Below are 14,899 nucleotides of genomic sequence, written 5' to 3'. Positions count from 1 at the left end.
TGTGTCAATTATTAAAAAACACGGGACCAAAACCTTAAGTCACAATTAAGAATTAGACCCAGATTTTTACATTCCTCGTTAGCGCTGAGTAAAACGTAATTTAATTAATGTTATCTAGTATTTTACATATAATTTTATCCTTTTCAAAAACCATAATCTCATTGAAAGTACGAAATATCGTACGCCTAAGAAAGCATTGATATCGTTTGAATTAAATATAAACAAGTACCTTTAACTAAACAATCGTTAAATATAACAGTTAGATAAGTTGTTTAATGACCAATTAATATACTCCAGTGTTTTTTAAATGCTGTTTTGCAAAAACACTGGAGTTACAATAAATTAATAAAATCTTAAAGTTACAATATATTTAAAGAAAGTGTTTTTGCAACTTTCTTTTCGAATACTTACTTAAACATCAACTCTATCTATATTTTAAAAGCAAGTCTATCTTTATTGCTGAGCAATTTGGATTCCGGAAAGGTGACAGGAGCGGTGGGAAGGCTTTATGATTACTATTTTTCTGATTTGTGGTACCAGTCATGGGCTTTGAGGAAAAAACTTTCATGGGTTCAGTTTTGTGTGAGTTTTCCAAAGCCTTCGACTGTGTATCTAATTGCATCCCAATTCATGAGCTCTCTTACTGGCTTCCATTTTGGGCTCTTTCTTATTTCTCATTCATATAAATTATATAACAACTATGCCGAACTGTTAACACTTTAAACTATTGATTAAAGATACAATATCTGCGAAACAAACTGGTTGCATGAAAAAAGAATTGCATCTTAAAGATGTATATGTCTTAATTACGGGCCAATGTATTATGATGTGATTATAAATCTTAAAAGTATTGTAAATAATATTTTTTTGATAAAATGCTGTTTGGTGAACATCTGGCAATAAAAGGTCTCGCCTAAGGGTATTATATACCTGGACTGTTCTATTTGCTTGGAAAATTGATTTACTTTTGTATACATAAATACTTATTCCAAGAATGTAAACTCCAATCAACGTAACGATTTTATTCTCTTTAAAGTACGTCCTGCATAAGTCTTTAAATTTTATAAGAAGCTAGAGGACTTGGACTTAGTTCAGAATCCCATATCGCAAAAAGGAATGAAAATTGTCACATAATAAAACAAATCTTAATTATTTTAAATTTTAAAGGAATTTTAATGCATAGCAACTAGTTTTTAATTTATTTCAAAGAATATCTACATGATAATTTTATTGTAGATCATGGTCAAAAGTAAGGTCCGATAGTTTAGAACTGCGTGATGAACGTTCGTGAAAAACCAACAAAATGAGTTTTATTGAGGAATAACTTGTTTTTTCCGGGCCATAAAATTATGCTATTATACACTGTTTCAATCAACGCTACAATAGTCTCTCAGTTATTATCTTCAATCGACACATTTGTATCATCTGCATAAGATATGACTTTTATTTTAGATGCAATGCCCTCTATAAAAGATACCAGATCATTAGCATACATAAAAAAAACATAAAAAGACCTAGGATAGAGCCCTGAGGCACACCCTTAGTTATTAGGCAAGATTTGCTACTCTCATTGTTAATTGTAACAATCTGGCTTCTGTTCTGAAAATAGGATGTCAACAATGTTAATGATGATTCTCTAACACCATACCTAAAAAGTTTATGAAGTAAAATTCTATGATCCACAAAATCAAAAGCACGGGAAAAAATCTATAACTATTCTCAGAATATGTTTTCCCTTTATTTTGAAATTGGCATAAAGCTGTTTCTGTACTTTTAAAGAGGATAAAACCATGCTGAGCAGAGTTTAATAATTCATACTTTGTAAAATAAAGAATTTTTTGTATGCAATTCAAGATCTTTTGAAAAACTAGACAACAGACTTATAGCTTGATAATTTGTGTTATCAATAGGATTCTCTTTCTTAAATAGAGCCATCACTTTAGCTATTTTTAATTTATCAGGAAAAATTATTTTCTCCATACATAAATTTATAATAAACGCTAAAGCATTACATAAAATAATTCTACATTTAATATATTATAAATTATTGGAGATTTCATCAAAACCTGCAGCATTCGAACACTTTAAACTATTGATTAAAGATACATCTGCGGAACAAACTGGTGGTATGAAAAAAGAATTGTATCTTAAAGATGTATATATCCTTTTACAGGTCTCAAAAGAAAATTCCCTGCAACTACGCAAAACAAAGTCTAAGACTTTTGAGAAGTTAAGAACCAGATTAGTTAAATGTGTGTTAAAGTTTAGGTGCTCATTTTATTCTAGACATAAGTTTTTATCGGCTTAGAGCAAAGGTAATACCAAAGTTGACATAATATACTATATATTATCAAGCATGGAAATCAAGATTTGTGACGTCCATCTTAAAGTCTGGTGACAGCCCTCAGGTCAAGAATTATAGACCAATGAGTATCCTTAGTTCTATCCCAAAGCTTTTTGAGAATATTGTTTATGGCTTTTTGGTGCGTCATCTTGGTGTTGTAATTAATGACAGACAATTTGGTTTTATGTCAGCGCGGTCTACTGAGCTGAATGTTCTAACTTTTACTGACTTTGTTATCCAGTCCTTTGAAGAGGGTTATCATGTACATGCAGTGTATACGGACTTCAGTAAAGCTTTTGTTTGACCGCGTCACTCATGCAATTTTGTTAAGCAAATTAAGCAAGTACGGCCTTACCGGTCCCCTATATAAATGGCTGAAAAGCTACTTATCTAACCGTAGGCAGATTGTTAAACTGTAGAATTTTGAATCAAATGAAGTACAGACTCCATCTGGTGTTCCCCAAGGATCCCACTTGGGACCGTTAGAGGACCTTAAGGTTTACCGCAGGGTCTCAAATTTGGATGATTGCCTCAAACTTCAGAATAGGCTTGCTGGTTGGTGCACCGCTGATAATATGGTTTTAAATACTAGTAAATGTCATTCCATACTTGTCACTCGAAGTACAGGCCAGCTTAATCATGTTAGGCATTAATAGTAAATGCCGCTCCTCTGGGAGTGTTATCTATGTAAAAGACCTTGGTATAACTTTGGACTCCCAGTTAAATTTTTCTCTTCATGTCACAACAACTGTATTAAAGGCTATGCAAATGCTGGGTTTTATTAAGAGGTGTACAAAAGATTTCTAGGACATTGCTTCTATTAAGCATCTTTACTGTGCACTAACTCGTCCTAACCTAGAGTATGCTTCATGTATTTAGTCACCTCATTATAACAATCACACTCAGATGATTGAACAGGTTCAGCACAAATTTTTAAGATACACTGCCTTCAAAATGTTCCGCTTTCTATTATCTACCACGAGTTTGAGTCTAAAATTATTATCCATACTCTCCGAACCCATCGTAAACAGCGTGACCTGTTCTATGACATTCTTCATTCTTTCTGGATCTTGCTGCCCAAACTGATCTATATTTTCCTTATAGGCAGATCCGTCAGACACCCTCAGTCCATATTCCAGCCCACCGAGCCAATTATGGAAATTATTTCTTTGTTACCAGGGCAGACAAACTTGCTAAGTAGTACTCAAATCAGTTGGATTGTTTTACTAATAGAATGTGAATTCTGTGATGTGAAAATATTTAAGTCAAATTGTACCCTATCTATTTTTAAGGTTTTTATCAGGTATCATTATGATTTTTGTGTAATGTGTAGTGTAGGTTAGGTTTTCTGCTCTTGTAAAATGTTTTATATTGTTGTAAATTGGGCAATTGTTCGTTGGAAGAGAAATAAATAAATATATTCTGTAAACTTTGGTAATACATAGTGTATGCCAATAATAAAACAATATGTATCTATCTATGTTGGCTTCACTTTACTCGAGATGCTATTATTCGTTATATGCAATAAATTAATAAAATATGAATAACCTGTTAACACAAATAAAATGTTACATCTTTCAATTTTCTGAAAATTGACAATAGATTAAGTCAATAGCTGACGAATTCAAATTTCCCCCCACAGCACCAGATATGGACGAGTTTGCAGTCATATATTAGGCAACCCGCATTACTCTATTTTATTTTGCCTACATGGTTCTCAGAACGTCTGTCTAACAACCTTAAGATGATTTTATTTTTTATTTTTAAATTAATTTGTATTTTTTTTAAAATCATTCATCATATGTAAGATAAATAAAAAAATTATAATAAAGTTTCGGAACACTCAAATCAACTTGCGTCACAGTCGTCCGCCATGATACGTGTGACGTTTATCAGGTATCGTATTTATTTTGAAGTGTTACTGCGTCTCTTTTGTTTGTCGAGCGATGGGCGAGGGAGTGTAAACGTTTTATAAAAGTGTAGTCGAGGTCCTCGAGCCGTGGTGTTTTAGTGAAATTTGCGTTCAAAAGCGAACTGGACGAATCCGGGTGAGTTAACTTCATTATTTGTGCCATCAGAAAGGAAATTTTGCGATTTATCCTGATTTAATTCCCGTGACGGCGTCACATATGGCGAAGTGCAGCTGTTCTTTGTTTTCGTCCAACATAATATTAAATTGAGTCGTCCATTTTGTGAAAGCAAAATCCGAGTCGTACCTGAAGAACCGCTCTCGACGTGTTTTTAAGCGCAAAATTCATGCCCTTGGCTTGTGATAACCATTATTCACACCCATATAATAATCTGTTACAAGTTTTTAAAGACTTTATTAGACTTATAAGGGCTGTTGGTTTATTTGCATCTGCGCTCACGGTTTTACCAGATAATATGGCGATGACAAAGAAAACCGACACCAGGAGCAAAATTGCCTCCCAGGTGGCTAATAGTCGAGGTGCCATGCTTCCAAAGCACAACCCTCAAGGCTTGCCCCCCAGTCCCAGTAGTCAGGGTGGGTCGCCATTGAGACTGTCTCCAGTAAGGAGATCACCATCAAGATCTCCAAGTCCCAGATCATCACCGGGCCTTATTGCGGGCTTCTATGCCGGCTGTAAGTTCACAGAGCCCCCATCAGCTTCCGCTCTGCCATTGCCCCCTGAACATTGGATGGAATCTAAAAAATCTGTGATTTCACCTTTCCAAGTTATCAATTATCCTTCAGCTGCCAATCAATGCCATCATGACTTTACTCAGCAGTTGAAATTGTTACTTAAAGTGCAAGCCTAATCTGGAGGCAGTTTTATCTTGTAACAATAGTTACAAACTTGCAAAAGACATTTATCTTTATATAATATATATATTTTTATGAGTGGATATGTTGAGAGCATGTCATTTAAATTTAGATATATGTTGGTAGCGAGTGAACACGACAATATTAGGAATACTAGTTAGGTTGTTTTGCCATGGCCTAATAGTGAATTGGTAAATGTCAGAATTAAAGAAACTTTGAAATAATGTACAAAGTTTCAATATCATTAGTTTGTCCTGTTCAGCCGCCCTGTGATAATGCAATCACAATGACAAAACTGTGGTTGCCTTATAATATTAGGAATCTAGTTTTTAGTGTCTAAAGCTAATCTAATCTGTTCTTAATGTGATTTTTTTGTTTTACTATTGTTAACAATCGTAAGAGTATAAATTTTGGGTTTGTAATGAGAGCAGAGCTCAAATCCGTGTGTGATATGATGTTAGCTTTTTAATTAAGACACAGTAGCATTCAAATATTTTCTGTTACCATTGAATACCTTCAGCAGTTTCTCTTTGCCGCTAGGCCAGTACTGATTTTTGGAGGAAATGCTGAAAGAAATCACTGGTGACATATCTTAAGCTTTAATTAGTTAAGTATTTTGCAAATCTTAGTTGAAAAAAAAATTATATTTTTAAAATATTTGAATGCTATTACATTCTTGAGGTCAAAAACTCGTCAATTATGACGCATATTTTTGTTAAAGAAAAGTACAAATTAGTATCACATAATATCATGATGTCATCTTAAGAGTTTTATAAACATCTGACAAAGAAATTTTCTTCAAAAGTTATAATAAAGGTTAGTGTAGAATATAAAACTTTTTTTTACATAAAATTTTATTGATATATATAAATGATATTTCATTTTTAACTCCGCCTTTAGATGTTTATAAAACTCCCCACAAATCCATTGATAACTAATTGGCTTTAACTTTTTTTTTTAATTATATTGATAATAAAGGAGTTCCTTAACTTAACACAATAATGCTTTATTGTGGGAAGTGCAATATAGTGTTTTAACTCCATATTAATAGTATGTAAATTTTCATTACAAGAAATTCTAATTCATAAAGTATAGTAATTTACTTTTTTTTATTAAATCATAAGTTTTTGTTTTTTTTATTAGGGGGGAATTAGAATTTCTAATATTATGAAATTGTGTTTAGTTTGTAGAATCTCAGATCTCAGTAGTATTCACTAAAAATGAGTCAAAATTTATTATGTAAAACTTTCACCTCATCTCCATCCTTTATCTGTGATACCTTCCAGATTTCCTTCCTATCCCTGTTACTTGTCCAATTTTTTCTGCTATTTTATCAACTGACTTTGCATTTTAAGTGCCCTTTTGCTTTTAACCTAACAAATCAAGAAACTAGTTTTATAGTTGATTGATTTGCTTTTTAAGTGTGATTTTTATTTTTTACACCTTTATATTTCCTACATAAACATAAAAATAAAACAAAAAAAAAAAGGAAAAATATTCTTGTAAAGTAAAAGGGCACTAACATTCTTAATAATTTTTTTAATGATTAAGCTAACTGTTAAACTTTTTTTTGCGAATAGATGAAATTCACTAATTTGGTTTTATCATTATTATTACACACCTTTGTTCACATACCTTTTGTTCATTCCATTACTTAGTTTCAAACCAAAAAAAGTAAATTTAGAGGTTTAGGCATATTATATATTGTTATATTAGTTTTACCATAGTTTTAAATATTTATTGTGAAAGTTTAATAGTTAGTTTATTTTTCAATTTGCAAAATTTGGACACTACTCCTTTTCCTTCCCTTTCTTCCTTCTCTTTCTTTTCCTTTCCTGGGGCTTCGGCTCCACCCAAATATATAAAAAAGAAATTCGTAGACGATAAGCTAAAAGCTTTCGTTTTGCTGTGGTTTATGGTAAGTCATATTATATTTGATAAAAATTTAATTTAATGTTTTCTGGTCTTTTCGAAAATTAAAATTTGCAGAGTGAAAATATGTTGATGGTATGTTGAGGTCTTAATGACCTTACCCTCATTTTAATTTATTTTCACTATCTATATTTTTCTAATAGTTTGTTTCATAACAAAATCTTTAGCAATATGTTAAATTTAAAAGAGAAAGTAATTCCCTAATAAGTTTGACATGATGACAATAATTACAATATTTTTATATCATCAAGCTTTGTAAAGGTAATAGTTGATAAAGACCAGATTATTATTAATATGTTAATTATTCATTTAGAGAAAGTGTTTAATGTTTTGAATGTTAAATTCTTTAATAATAATTTCTTCAATGATTTTTGGCAATTGGACATATACTTATCACTATTAAAGTTATACCCATTTTCATTGAATGTTATATTTCACAACAGATATATCAGAATCTGTTGTCAAATGAATAATTTTTTTCATTACTGCAATAAAGATCTCCTTCAAACTATTTAAGTAGTGGCATTGGCATAATCTATGTATATTATAAGCATACAAATGGAAAAGGTCGTAAATTTGATACCCTGAACTTCTTTAATTATAAATTAATGCTGGAAAAATTTCAGGTAAAATATTAATTTTAAGAGAGTTTAAATTTGAGAGAAATACTTTAAAAACAATCTGCTACTATAATAATGTTTGAAAGCACAAATTAATTAAATTGTCTAACATTAAACATGTTTTCAAATTTCTATATAAGTACTTTTATAATGGGCATTCTTTTATTTGTTCTGTTTGGGGCTAGTAATTAGGTAGAGGAAACCATGATATTAAGGTATTTATAGAGGAAATACATCTCTGGTCTCTAAGGGTTCGCTTGCCAGAATTATTCATCACTGACTCATCTTGTGAATTCTTTTCATGTCTCACTCTTTTTTTTTTAGGATTCCTAGGTGGGGATAAGTTGCTTGTGAAAGCAGATTTCATTGGTGAGTCAATACGAATTAGTTTTATTTTTGTTTTTAATAAAAACAAACATAAATTGGGTTTTTAATACATACATTTTTTTCCAATGAAATACATTTCTCTATAAATAAACCTCAAACAAAAAACAGGATACCTATATATTATCTCGATTTTTTTCTTCAAAATATTTACTTTCACGTAATGACGTACCACGTTTCCAATTCTATTTTTAATATGATTTTTTAAGATTTAGTAAACATGTTTTTCCACTTTAACGATAATCGTGGCTATATAGAGATTATTGCTATTATATTTTGTCTGTTGTAATTCGTTGCCAAAAGAAAGTTCGTTCGCACGATAAGTTTTGTTCTCGAAAATAAACAATCTCAATGAGTGGAAATTTTGCTAGTCGTAGTTATAAAAAGTTATTGCGTTTTAAATGATAAGGCTGTTATTCGATGTTTTGAAATAGTAAAATAGAGATAGAATCCAATTAGAAAAAGATTATTAGCAATTTTTAATGAATTGATATAAACTATTAAGAAATTCAATAATTTCTAATGTATACTGTATGTTTGGTTAAACTTCACAATCTTTTTAAGTTCTGCTAGGCCTATTAATATTCCAATCACTAACACAGTTAACCTGTTTAATACTCGGTTTTCACATTTCCGTGTTAAAAAAGAGAGACAAGTAAATAAACATCCTGCTTACCCTTGAATTAAGCTCCCAAAATATATATACTATGTATTAGGACTAATAGTGGAGAGGGGACTTTATTTGAAAGTTTAATTGAAAACTATAAGTTTAATGTATAATATTTTCAGACAATACAATTGCATAGCCCGAACAATTAAATATATTATGCACTTTATTGTCAAGATATTTTAAACTATAATTGCAGGTTTCCCAGCATTAGGACATCTTGCCTGCAGGTAATTAATGTTTTAAAGTTATTTCTTTGATATCATTCCAGGTGGTAGGCAGGTGCCTGACTTTGGAAGACAATCTTATATATAAAAAACAAACATTGGAGTCTAGGAATTAACTAAATTAAAACTATGAGAGTAATACATTTTCAATAAAATTTTAGTGTTTTACTCCGTAAAACACTAAAATTTTAGTGGTCAAACTAAACTTAAGTATTTTTGATTGGTGTTACTGGATATTGAATGAAGTGTTTTAAGAGAAGTGACGGATTAGTTGTTCATTGAAGGCATACCGTAGCTAAAAACATAAAAAGCTTTATAATAAACAATAATTTATCTGGTGTTGCTGGACTAAGTCACTGAATTCCGCAGGAAAAAAAACTGCGATTCTAACGTGGCCAGATACATACGTTGTCGAGGCTGTGCAGGAAACAGAATTGTACTATGATTTGTACAATTAGCGAATTTGGTTATTTGAGATATTACAAATAGCAGTAAGATGGAGTGCACTGTTTGCCTGGAGGTGGGCGGAAGAAGGAACCCCCTTTTTTCATGTGATATATGCAAGAAAAAATACTGTAAACAATGCAGTCATCTATCACAGGCTGAAACTTCGATTCTAGAATTAAAAGAACATCGAATATTGAGATTTTATTGTGAAAAATGTCTACAATTCGAGACGCACACTCTACTTCAAAACTCAATAGAAGACAAAATAAAAATTATTGAATCCAAAGATGAAATAATAACGTTACTTAAACAAAAACTAACGGAGTCCGAATCATCACGTATACCAATAACAACATCATCATATAGTCAAATAGCACAAACTGAAATAAAAAAATCACCAAAAATAAACATAAATCTTCCCGGAATCATTATTAAACCAAAGCAAAAACAAACTGCCGAAAAAACTGAAAAGGATATAAAGGAAGCTATAGTTCCAAAAGATCTTCGAATTGCCGTAAAAAATACTAAAAAAATAAAAGATAGTAGTATTCTTATTCAATGCTGCAATAAGGAACATGTTGACATTCTAAAAAAAGAAGCAGAATCCAAATTAAAGAACTATGAAGTACAAGTAACAAAATTAAGGCTACCGAGGTTCAAAATAATAGGATGTACCACCAATCTTAGCGAAAAGGAGATAGAGAACTCTATAAGAAAGCAAAACAATTTTATCACCGAGCAAAACAAACTTAAAATAACATATAATAAAAAAGCTAGAAATGACAAAGGTAAATCCATAGTTTTTGGTGAATGTGACCCCATTTTATTTAGTAAACTGATATATGAAAAGAAAATTTTCTTTGGTTGGCAAAGGTATCCAGTATACGAGGATTTGAGTATACAGCGATGTTTTAAGTGTCAACAATTTTACCACAAAATTGAAAATTGTCCTAATGAAGCTGTATGTGAATTTTGCTCCAACAAACATGATGTATCTGAATGTCCGAAATTACAAAAAAAATGCGTCAACTGCATTTCAGCAAACATGAAATACAAAAGTAATTACAACACAGTTCATGAAGCAAACAACCCAGAATGTCCATCTTATCAGTACCAGTTGAATCTTCTGCGAACGAAAATAGATTATCATGGGTAATCTTAATGGTATGTGAACAACCTGAAATAGTACTATTACAAAACCTAGAAGTTCTGGATAATGTATTGCATCAGGAGACTGTCGACAGTGAATCAATTACAAGTAAAATTAATCTCAATAATATTTTTTTTTAATATTTTACATTTTAATATTAGATCTATACATAAGAATTTTAATGAACTAGTAGCATACTTGCAAGCTTATGAGTTAAATTTTAGCGATATAATTGTTTTGGGAGAATCTTTTGAAAGTTATGACAATCAATATAATATTGACGGCTATAAGATGTTTTATAATGGAGCAAAATATAATAGAAATGATGGTGTTGTCATTTTTGTAAAATCCGATATAACTTTTGATATTAATCACGTTTTACTTAAAAATTCAAATGTTACACTGAGTCAGATCAATCTAAAAAAAGATGCCACTACTATCAGCGTGATTTGCACTTACAGAACCCCTAATACAGATAAACGCCTTTTTTTGAATGACCTTGGAATTTATTTACAAGAATGTAAAAAAAGTGAATTTAATATTTTTTTGGGTGATATTAACATAAATATTTTAAACAAGGATGATGACTGCGTAAACTCATATCTTTCCCTTTTAAATCACTTCGGCTTTTTATCATGTGTAAACTCTCCGACAAGAATTACCCCAGAAACAAGTACATGTCTTGATCACATTTTCTTTAACAAAAAAAATAATAATACGATGCAGGTCAACTCATATTTACTACATGCTGATGTGACAGATCACTATCCCGTTATGTTAAACATATCTAAAAAAAATTTTAATTGCAATAAAAATAAACATATAATTAAAAAAATAAATAGACTAAATGAACAAATTTTCTATAATCTTTTACAAGAAGAAAGCTGGAACACTGTCCTATCTGAAACGGATTCAGCCAGAGCAACAGATAGTTTTTATAAAATTTTAGTAACCTATCGCGACCAGGCCAGTTACACAAAGACGATTCACATAAAAGAATATGAAAAACGTAAACCTTGGATAACCAATGGTATAATAACCAGTATAAAGAAAAGAGACAAAATGAAAAAACTACTTTTGCAAACTTTTAATGAAAATGATAATCTGATTTACAAAAATTATAGAAATAACCTAAATAAACTAATAAATAAAACTAAACACACATATTATAAAACGGAAATTGAAAATGCTGGCAGTAATCTTAAAAGAGTTTACAAATTAATAACAGAAGCGACTAATGGTCAGTCAAAAATTAAAAAAAACATACTTCCCATTGTAAATAATAAAACTAACATCCCCTTTACGAATATCAAGAGTTTGGCCGATTATTGTAACAATTACTTTACTAACATTGGACTGGAAATGTATAACAAAATTAAAACTAGCCAGAATGAAATAGATGTAAATACAGCCTTGTTAAATTCATTTTATTTAAGTCCAGTTGATAATAATGATATAATTAAACAGATTAACAATCTTAAGAACAATAGCTCTCCAGGGATAGATAACTTTACCTCTTCTTTAATAAAAAAGACACATTTATTTTTAGTTCGCCCCCTCGCCCATATTATTAATTTAATATTCACTACGGGAAAAGTCCCTGAACAATTTAAAATATCAATTGTGTCACCTATTTTTAAATCCGGAGAAAAAAGTAATATAAATAATTATCGGCCAATCAGTGTAATAAATAATTTTGCTAAAGTTTTTGAGAAGTGCCTGAAAGATAGGTTAATGACATTTTTGCAAAGTAAAAACTTAATATCGAAACGACAATACGGTTTTCTTAGTGGGTCAAGTACAACAGATGCCCTATATCAACTTACTAAACAAATAACAGATAAACTGGAAAAGAACAAGAAATGTATTACAGTATTCCTGGATTTGGCAAAGGCCTTTGATACTGTGCCCCATGATCTTCTCTTGGATGTTTTATCTTCAAATGGAGTTAGGGGCCCAGTATTGGAGGTTTTTCAAAGTTATTTAACTGGAAGGCAGCAATATTTAAAAATTGAGGATACATTAAGTGAACCATTAGAAATAAAAATAGGAATACCTCAGGGAACCGTGTTAGGACCTTTACTGTTCATTACATATATTAACTCACTAACAGAATTAAAAATTAAAGATGGTGCTGTTATATCATACGCAGATGATACGGCAATAATTTTCTCTGGAACAACATGGGAAAATGTGAAAGACAGTGCAATAATCGGAATACGTAAGATAAAAAACTGGCTAGACACTTTTAAATTATCACTTAACATATCAAAAACTCACTATATTGCATTTTCATTAACTGAAGCAAACCGCCCATCATTTAATTCTCTTGATATAGAAAACAATACACAACAGGATAATATTATTAAAGAAGTTTACTTCACTAAATATTTGGGTGTTACTATTGATAAGCATCTAAAATGGAATCACCACATTTTAAATCTAACCAAAAATATTCGAAAACTCTTACACAAATTTTACATTCTAAAACAAATCTTAAGCCGGAAATTGTTGGTTGCAGTTTATAGGGCATTGGTTGAGTCATTGATTAGATACGGTATTGTTGCATGGGGTGGACTGTACCAAACTTCTTTGAAACCCTTAAATGTGGTACAAAATTATATTTTAAAAATCATGTTTGGGAAAAATAAACTATATTCAACCAATTTATTGTACTCATGTGATATATTTGATGTCCGATCACTTTATGTTTTGGAAGTTTGTTGCTTTGTTCATAAAAATCCTGAACTGAATATTGCTGTAACACATACCTTTAATACTCGCAATAAGATGAATGAACACTTAAAAACTCCCAAAAGTAATACAAATTTAAATAAGCGTTTTATAAATTATTTTGCACCAAAAATATTTAATTTAGTTCCAAAAGATATAAGAAAAATAGCGAATAAAAAAAAATTTAAGAAATCTTGCAGACATTATATTTATACAAATAATAAAAAAGTTAAAGAACTATTTAACAGCAGTTAAAATTATAAATTGGAATTTATATAGGTTAGGTTTAAGTAACCGAATATGTAGTTTAGGTCTTAAGTGAATATAAATTAGCATCAGATGGATTTATTGATATTTTGTAATATAAAAAATCTTGTTAACAGGCTCATTCAGGTTTTAAGTTACCTAGGTGCCTATGAGTATGTTCCTACATTCCTACATTCATGTAATTTATATTATTATGTATTGATGTATGAATAAATTAAATTAATAAGGGTAGTATATTAGAATCTGAGTATTTCCATAATTTTCTAATGATGGATTTTATGATTTTTAGACTAAAACATGGCACCCAGCTATAGCAACAATCAAGAACTTTGATTATGTGAATCTGGAAAAACTATGGCAGTTTTATCTTGGACTGGCCAAAAAGTAATAAACAGAAAAGGGACTCTTATTAGTTAGGATAGATTTTAAAAATCTCAATCAAAATCTCTCATCTGATAATGAAACTTCTTTCATGAAAATTTTTGCCTTGTCTTGCCTTGTATCAAAGCTAAAAGTCTATCTGCACTTCCTAATCTATCTGGGATTTTATTTTATAAAATGATAACTCACTGGTTGCTGTTGGCTTCTCGATCCCACAGATGAATTATGGATACTGACTCCCAAATATCCAGAATAAGTATAGGAAAATGAATTCACTGCCTAAAAATATTTATTTATTTGTACTGTTCAGTAAGTATTGCATTATGAAATAGTCAGTTTTATATAGGTTTTGTAATGGTTATGTAAAGAATGATGACTTTATTGTTTTTTTCGAGATAGCTGAGGTAAATCATTTAGGGGTATTTTCGTTATTAAATGCTTTTTATACCTTTGGCAATACCTCAGCTCAAATTTTGCATTTTGCTTTATTTCTAGCCCAACCTCTGCGAGACGATTTAGGGCATTCATCTATTATTATGAATAATTTGATTTAAGCAAATAGATTATGTAGAAATTTTATTATATATTAATAATTCAAATCAAAAAGTGATGAATATTTCTAAAGATATAAGTATGAAACCAAGTAGTCTCTACTAATTGCCTCTTTAATGTGAACTAGAGATGTCATACACTTAAGTTTTTTACTAATAATATTAATAATAAATATCTTTATTATTGTAAACATATATGCTTGACAAAAAAAGGCGAACTTTAGCTTTACATAGCTACTCTATTTAACCATTAACTAAGTCTAACATAGATAAGCTAAGAGAAGCATGATTAAAAAAGCGAAAGATTAAAATTAAATGAAATCTAACATGCAATAACACTTATAAAATAAAATATTAAGCAGGTAAATAATATTTTTAGCTAAAAGGGACCGATATTCGGGAGTCACATAT

At 30.3% G+C, this 14,899-nt stretch overlaps 2 protein-coding genes across 2 annotated transcripts; both read left to right on the top strand.

Annotated features, from left to right (window-relative positions):
• The first annotated feature begins 4,219 nt into the window (after positions 1-4,219).
• Positions 4,220-7,121, top strand: LOC126736723 (proline-rich nuclear receptor coactivator 2-like). The gene has a single exon (XM_050441237.1). The coding sequence runs from the start codon at positions 4,601-4,603 to the stop codon at positions 5,123-5,125; it is 525 nt and encodes a 174-aa protein (XP_050297194.1). The 5' UTR covers positions 4,220-4,600; the 3' UTR covers positions 5,126-7,121.
• A 2,248-nt stretch (positions 7,122-9,369) lies between these two features.
• Positions 9,370-10,562, top strand: LOC126736417 (uncharacterized). Its single transcript, XM_050440747.1, has 2 exons — positions 9,370-9,467; positions 9,561-10,562. Exons 1-2 carry the CDS (start codon positions 9,456-9,458, stop codon positions 10,560-10,562), a joined length of 1,014 nt encoding a protein of 337 aa, XP_050296704.1. The 5' UTR covers positions 9,370-9,455.
• Positions 10,563-14,899: the final 4,337 nt, after the last annotated feature.

This window comes from Anthonomus grandis, chromosome 5, assembly GCF_022605725.1.
Source record: "Anthonomus grandis grandis chromosome 5, icAntGran1.3, whole genome shotgun sequence".
Lineage (NCBI taxonomy): Eukaryota > Metazoa > Arthropoda > Insecta > Coleoptera > Curculionidae > Anthonomus > Anthonomus grandis.
Note: the sequence above shows the minus strand (reverse complement) of the source record. Positions and strands in the feature narration are given on the sequence as shown.

Coding starts and splice junctions, on each gene's coding strand:
- LOC126736723 (XM_050441237.1), top strand. CDS start 4,601: ATGCCCTTGGCTTGTGATAACCATTATTCACACCCATATAATAATCTG.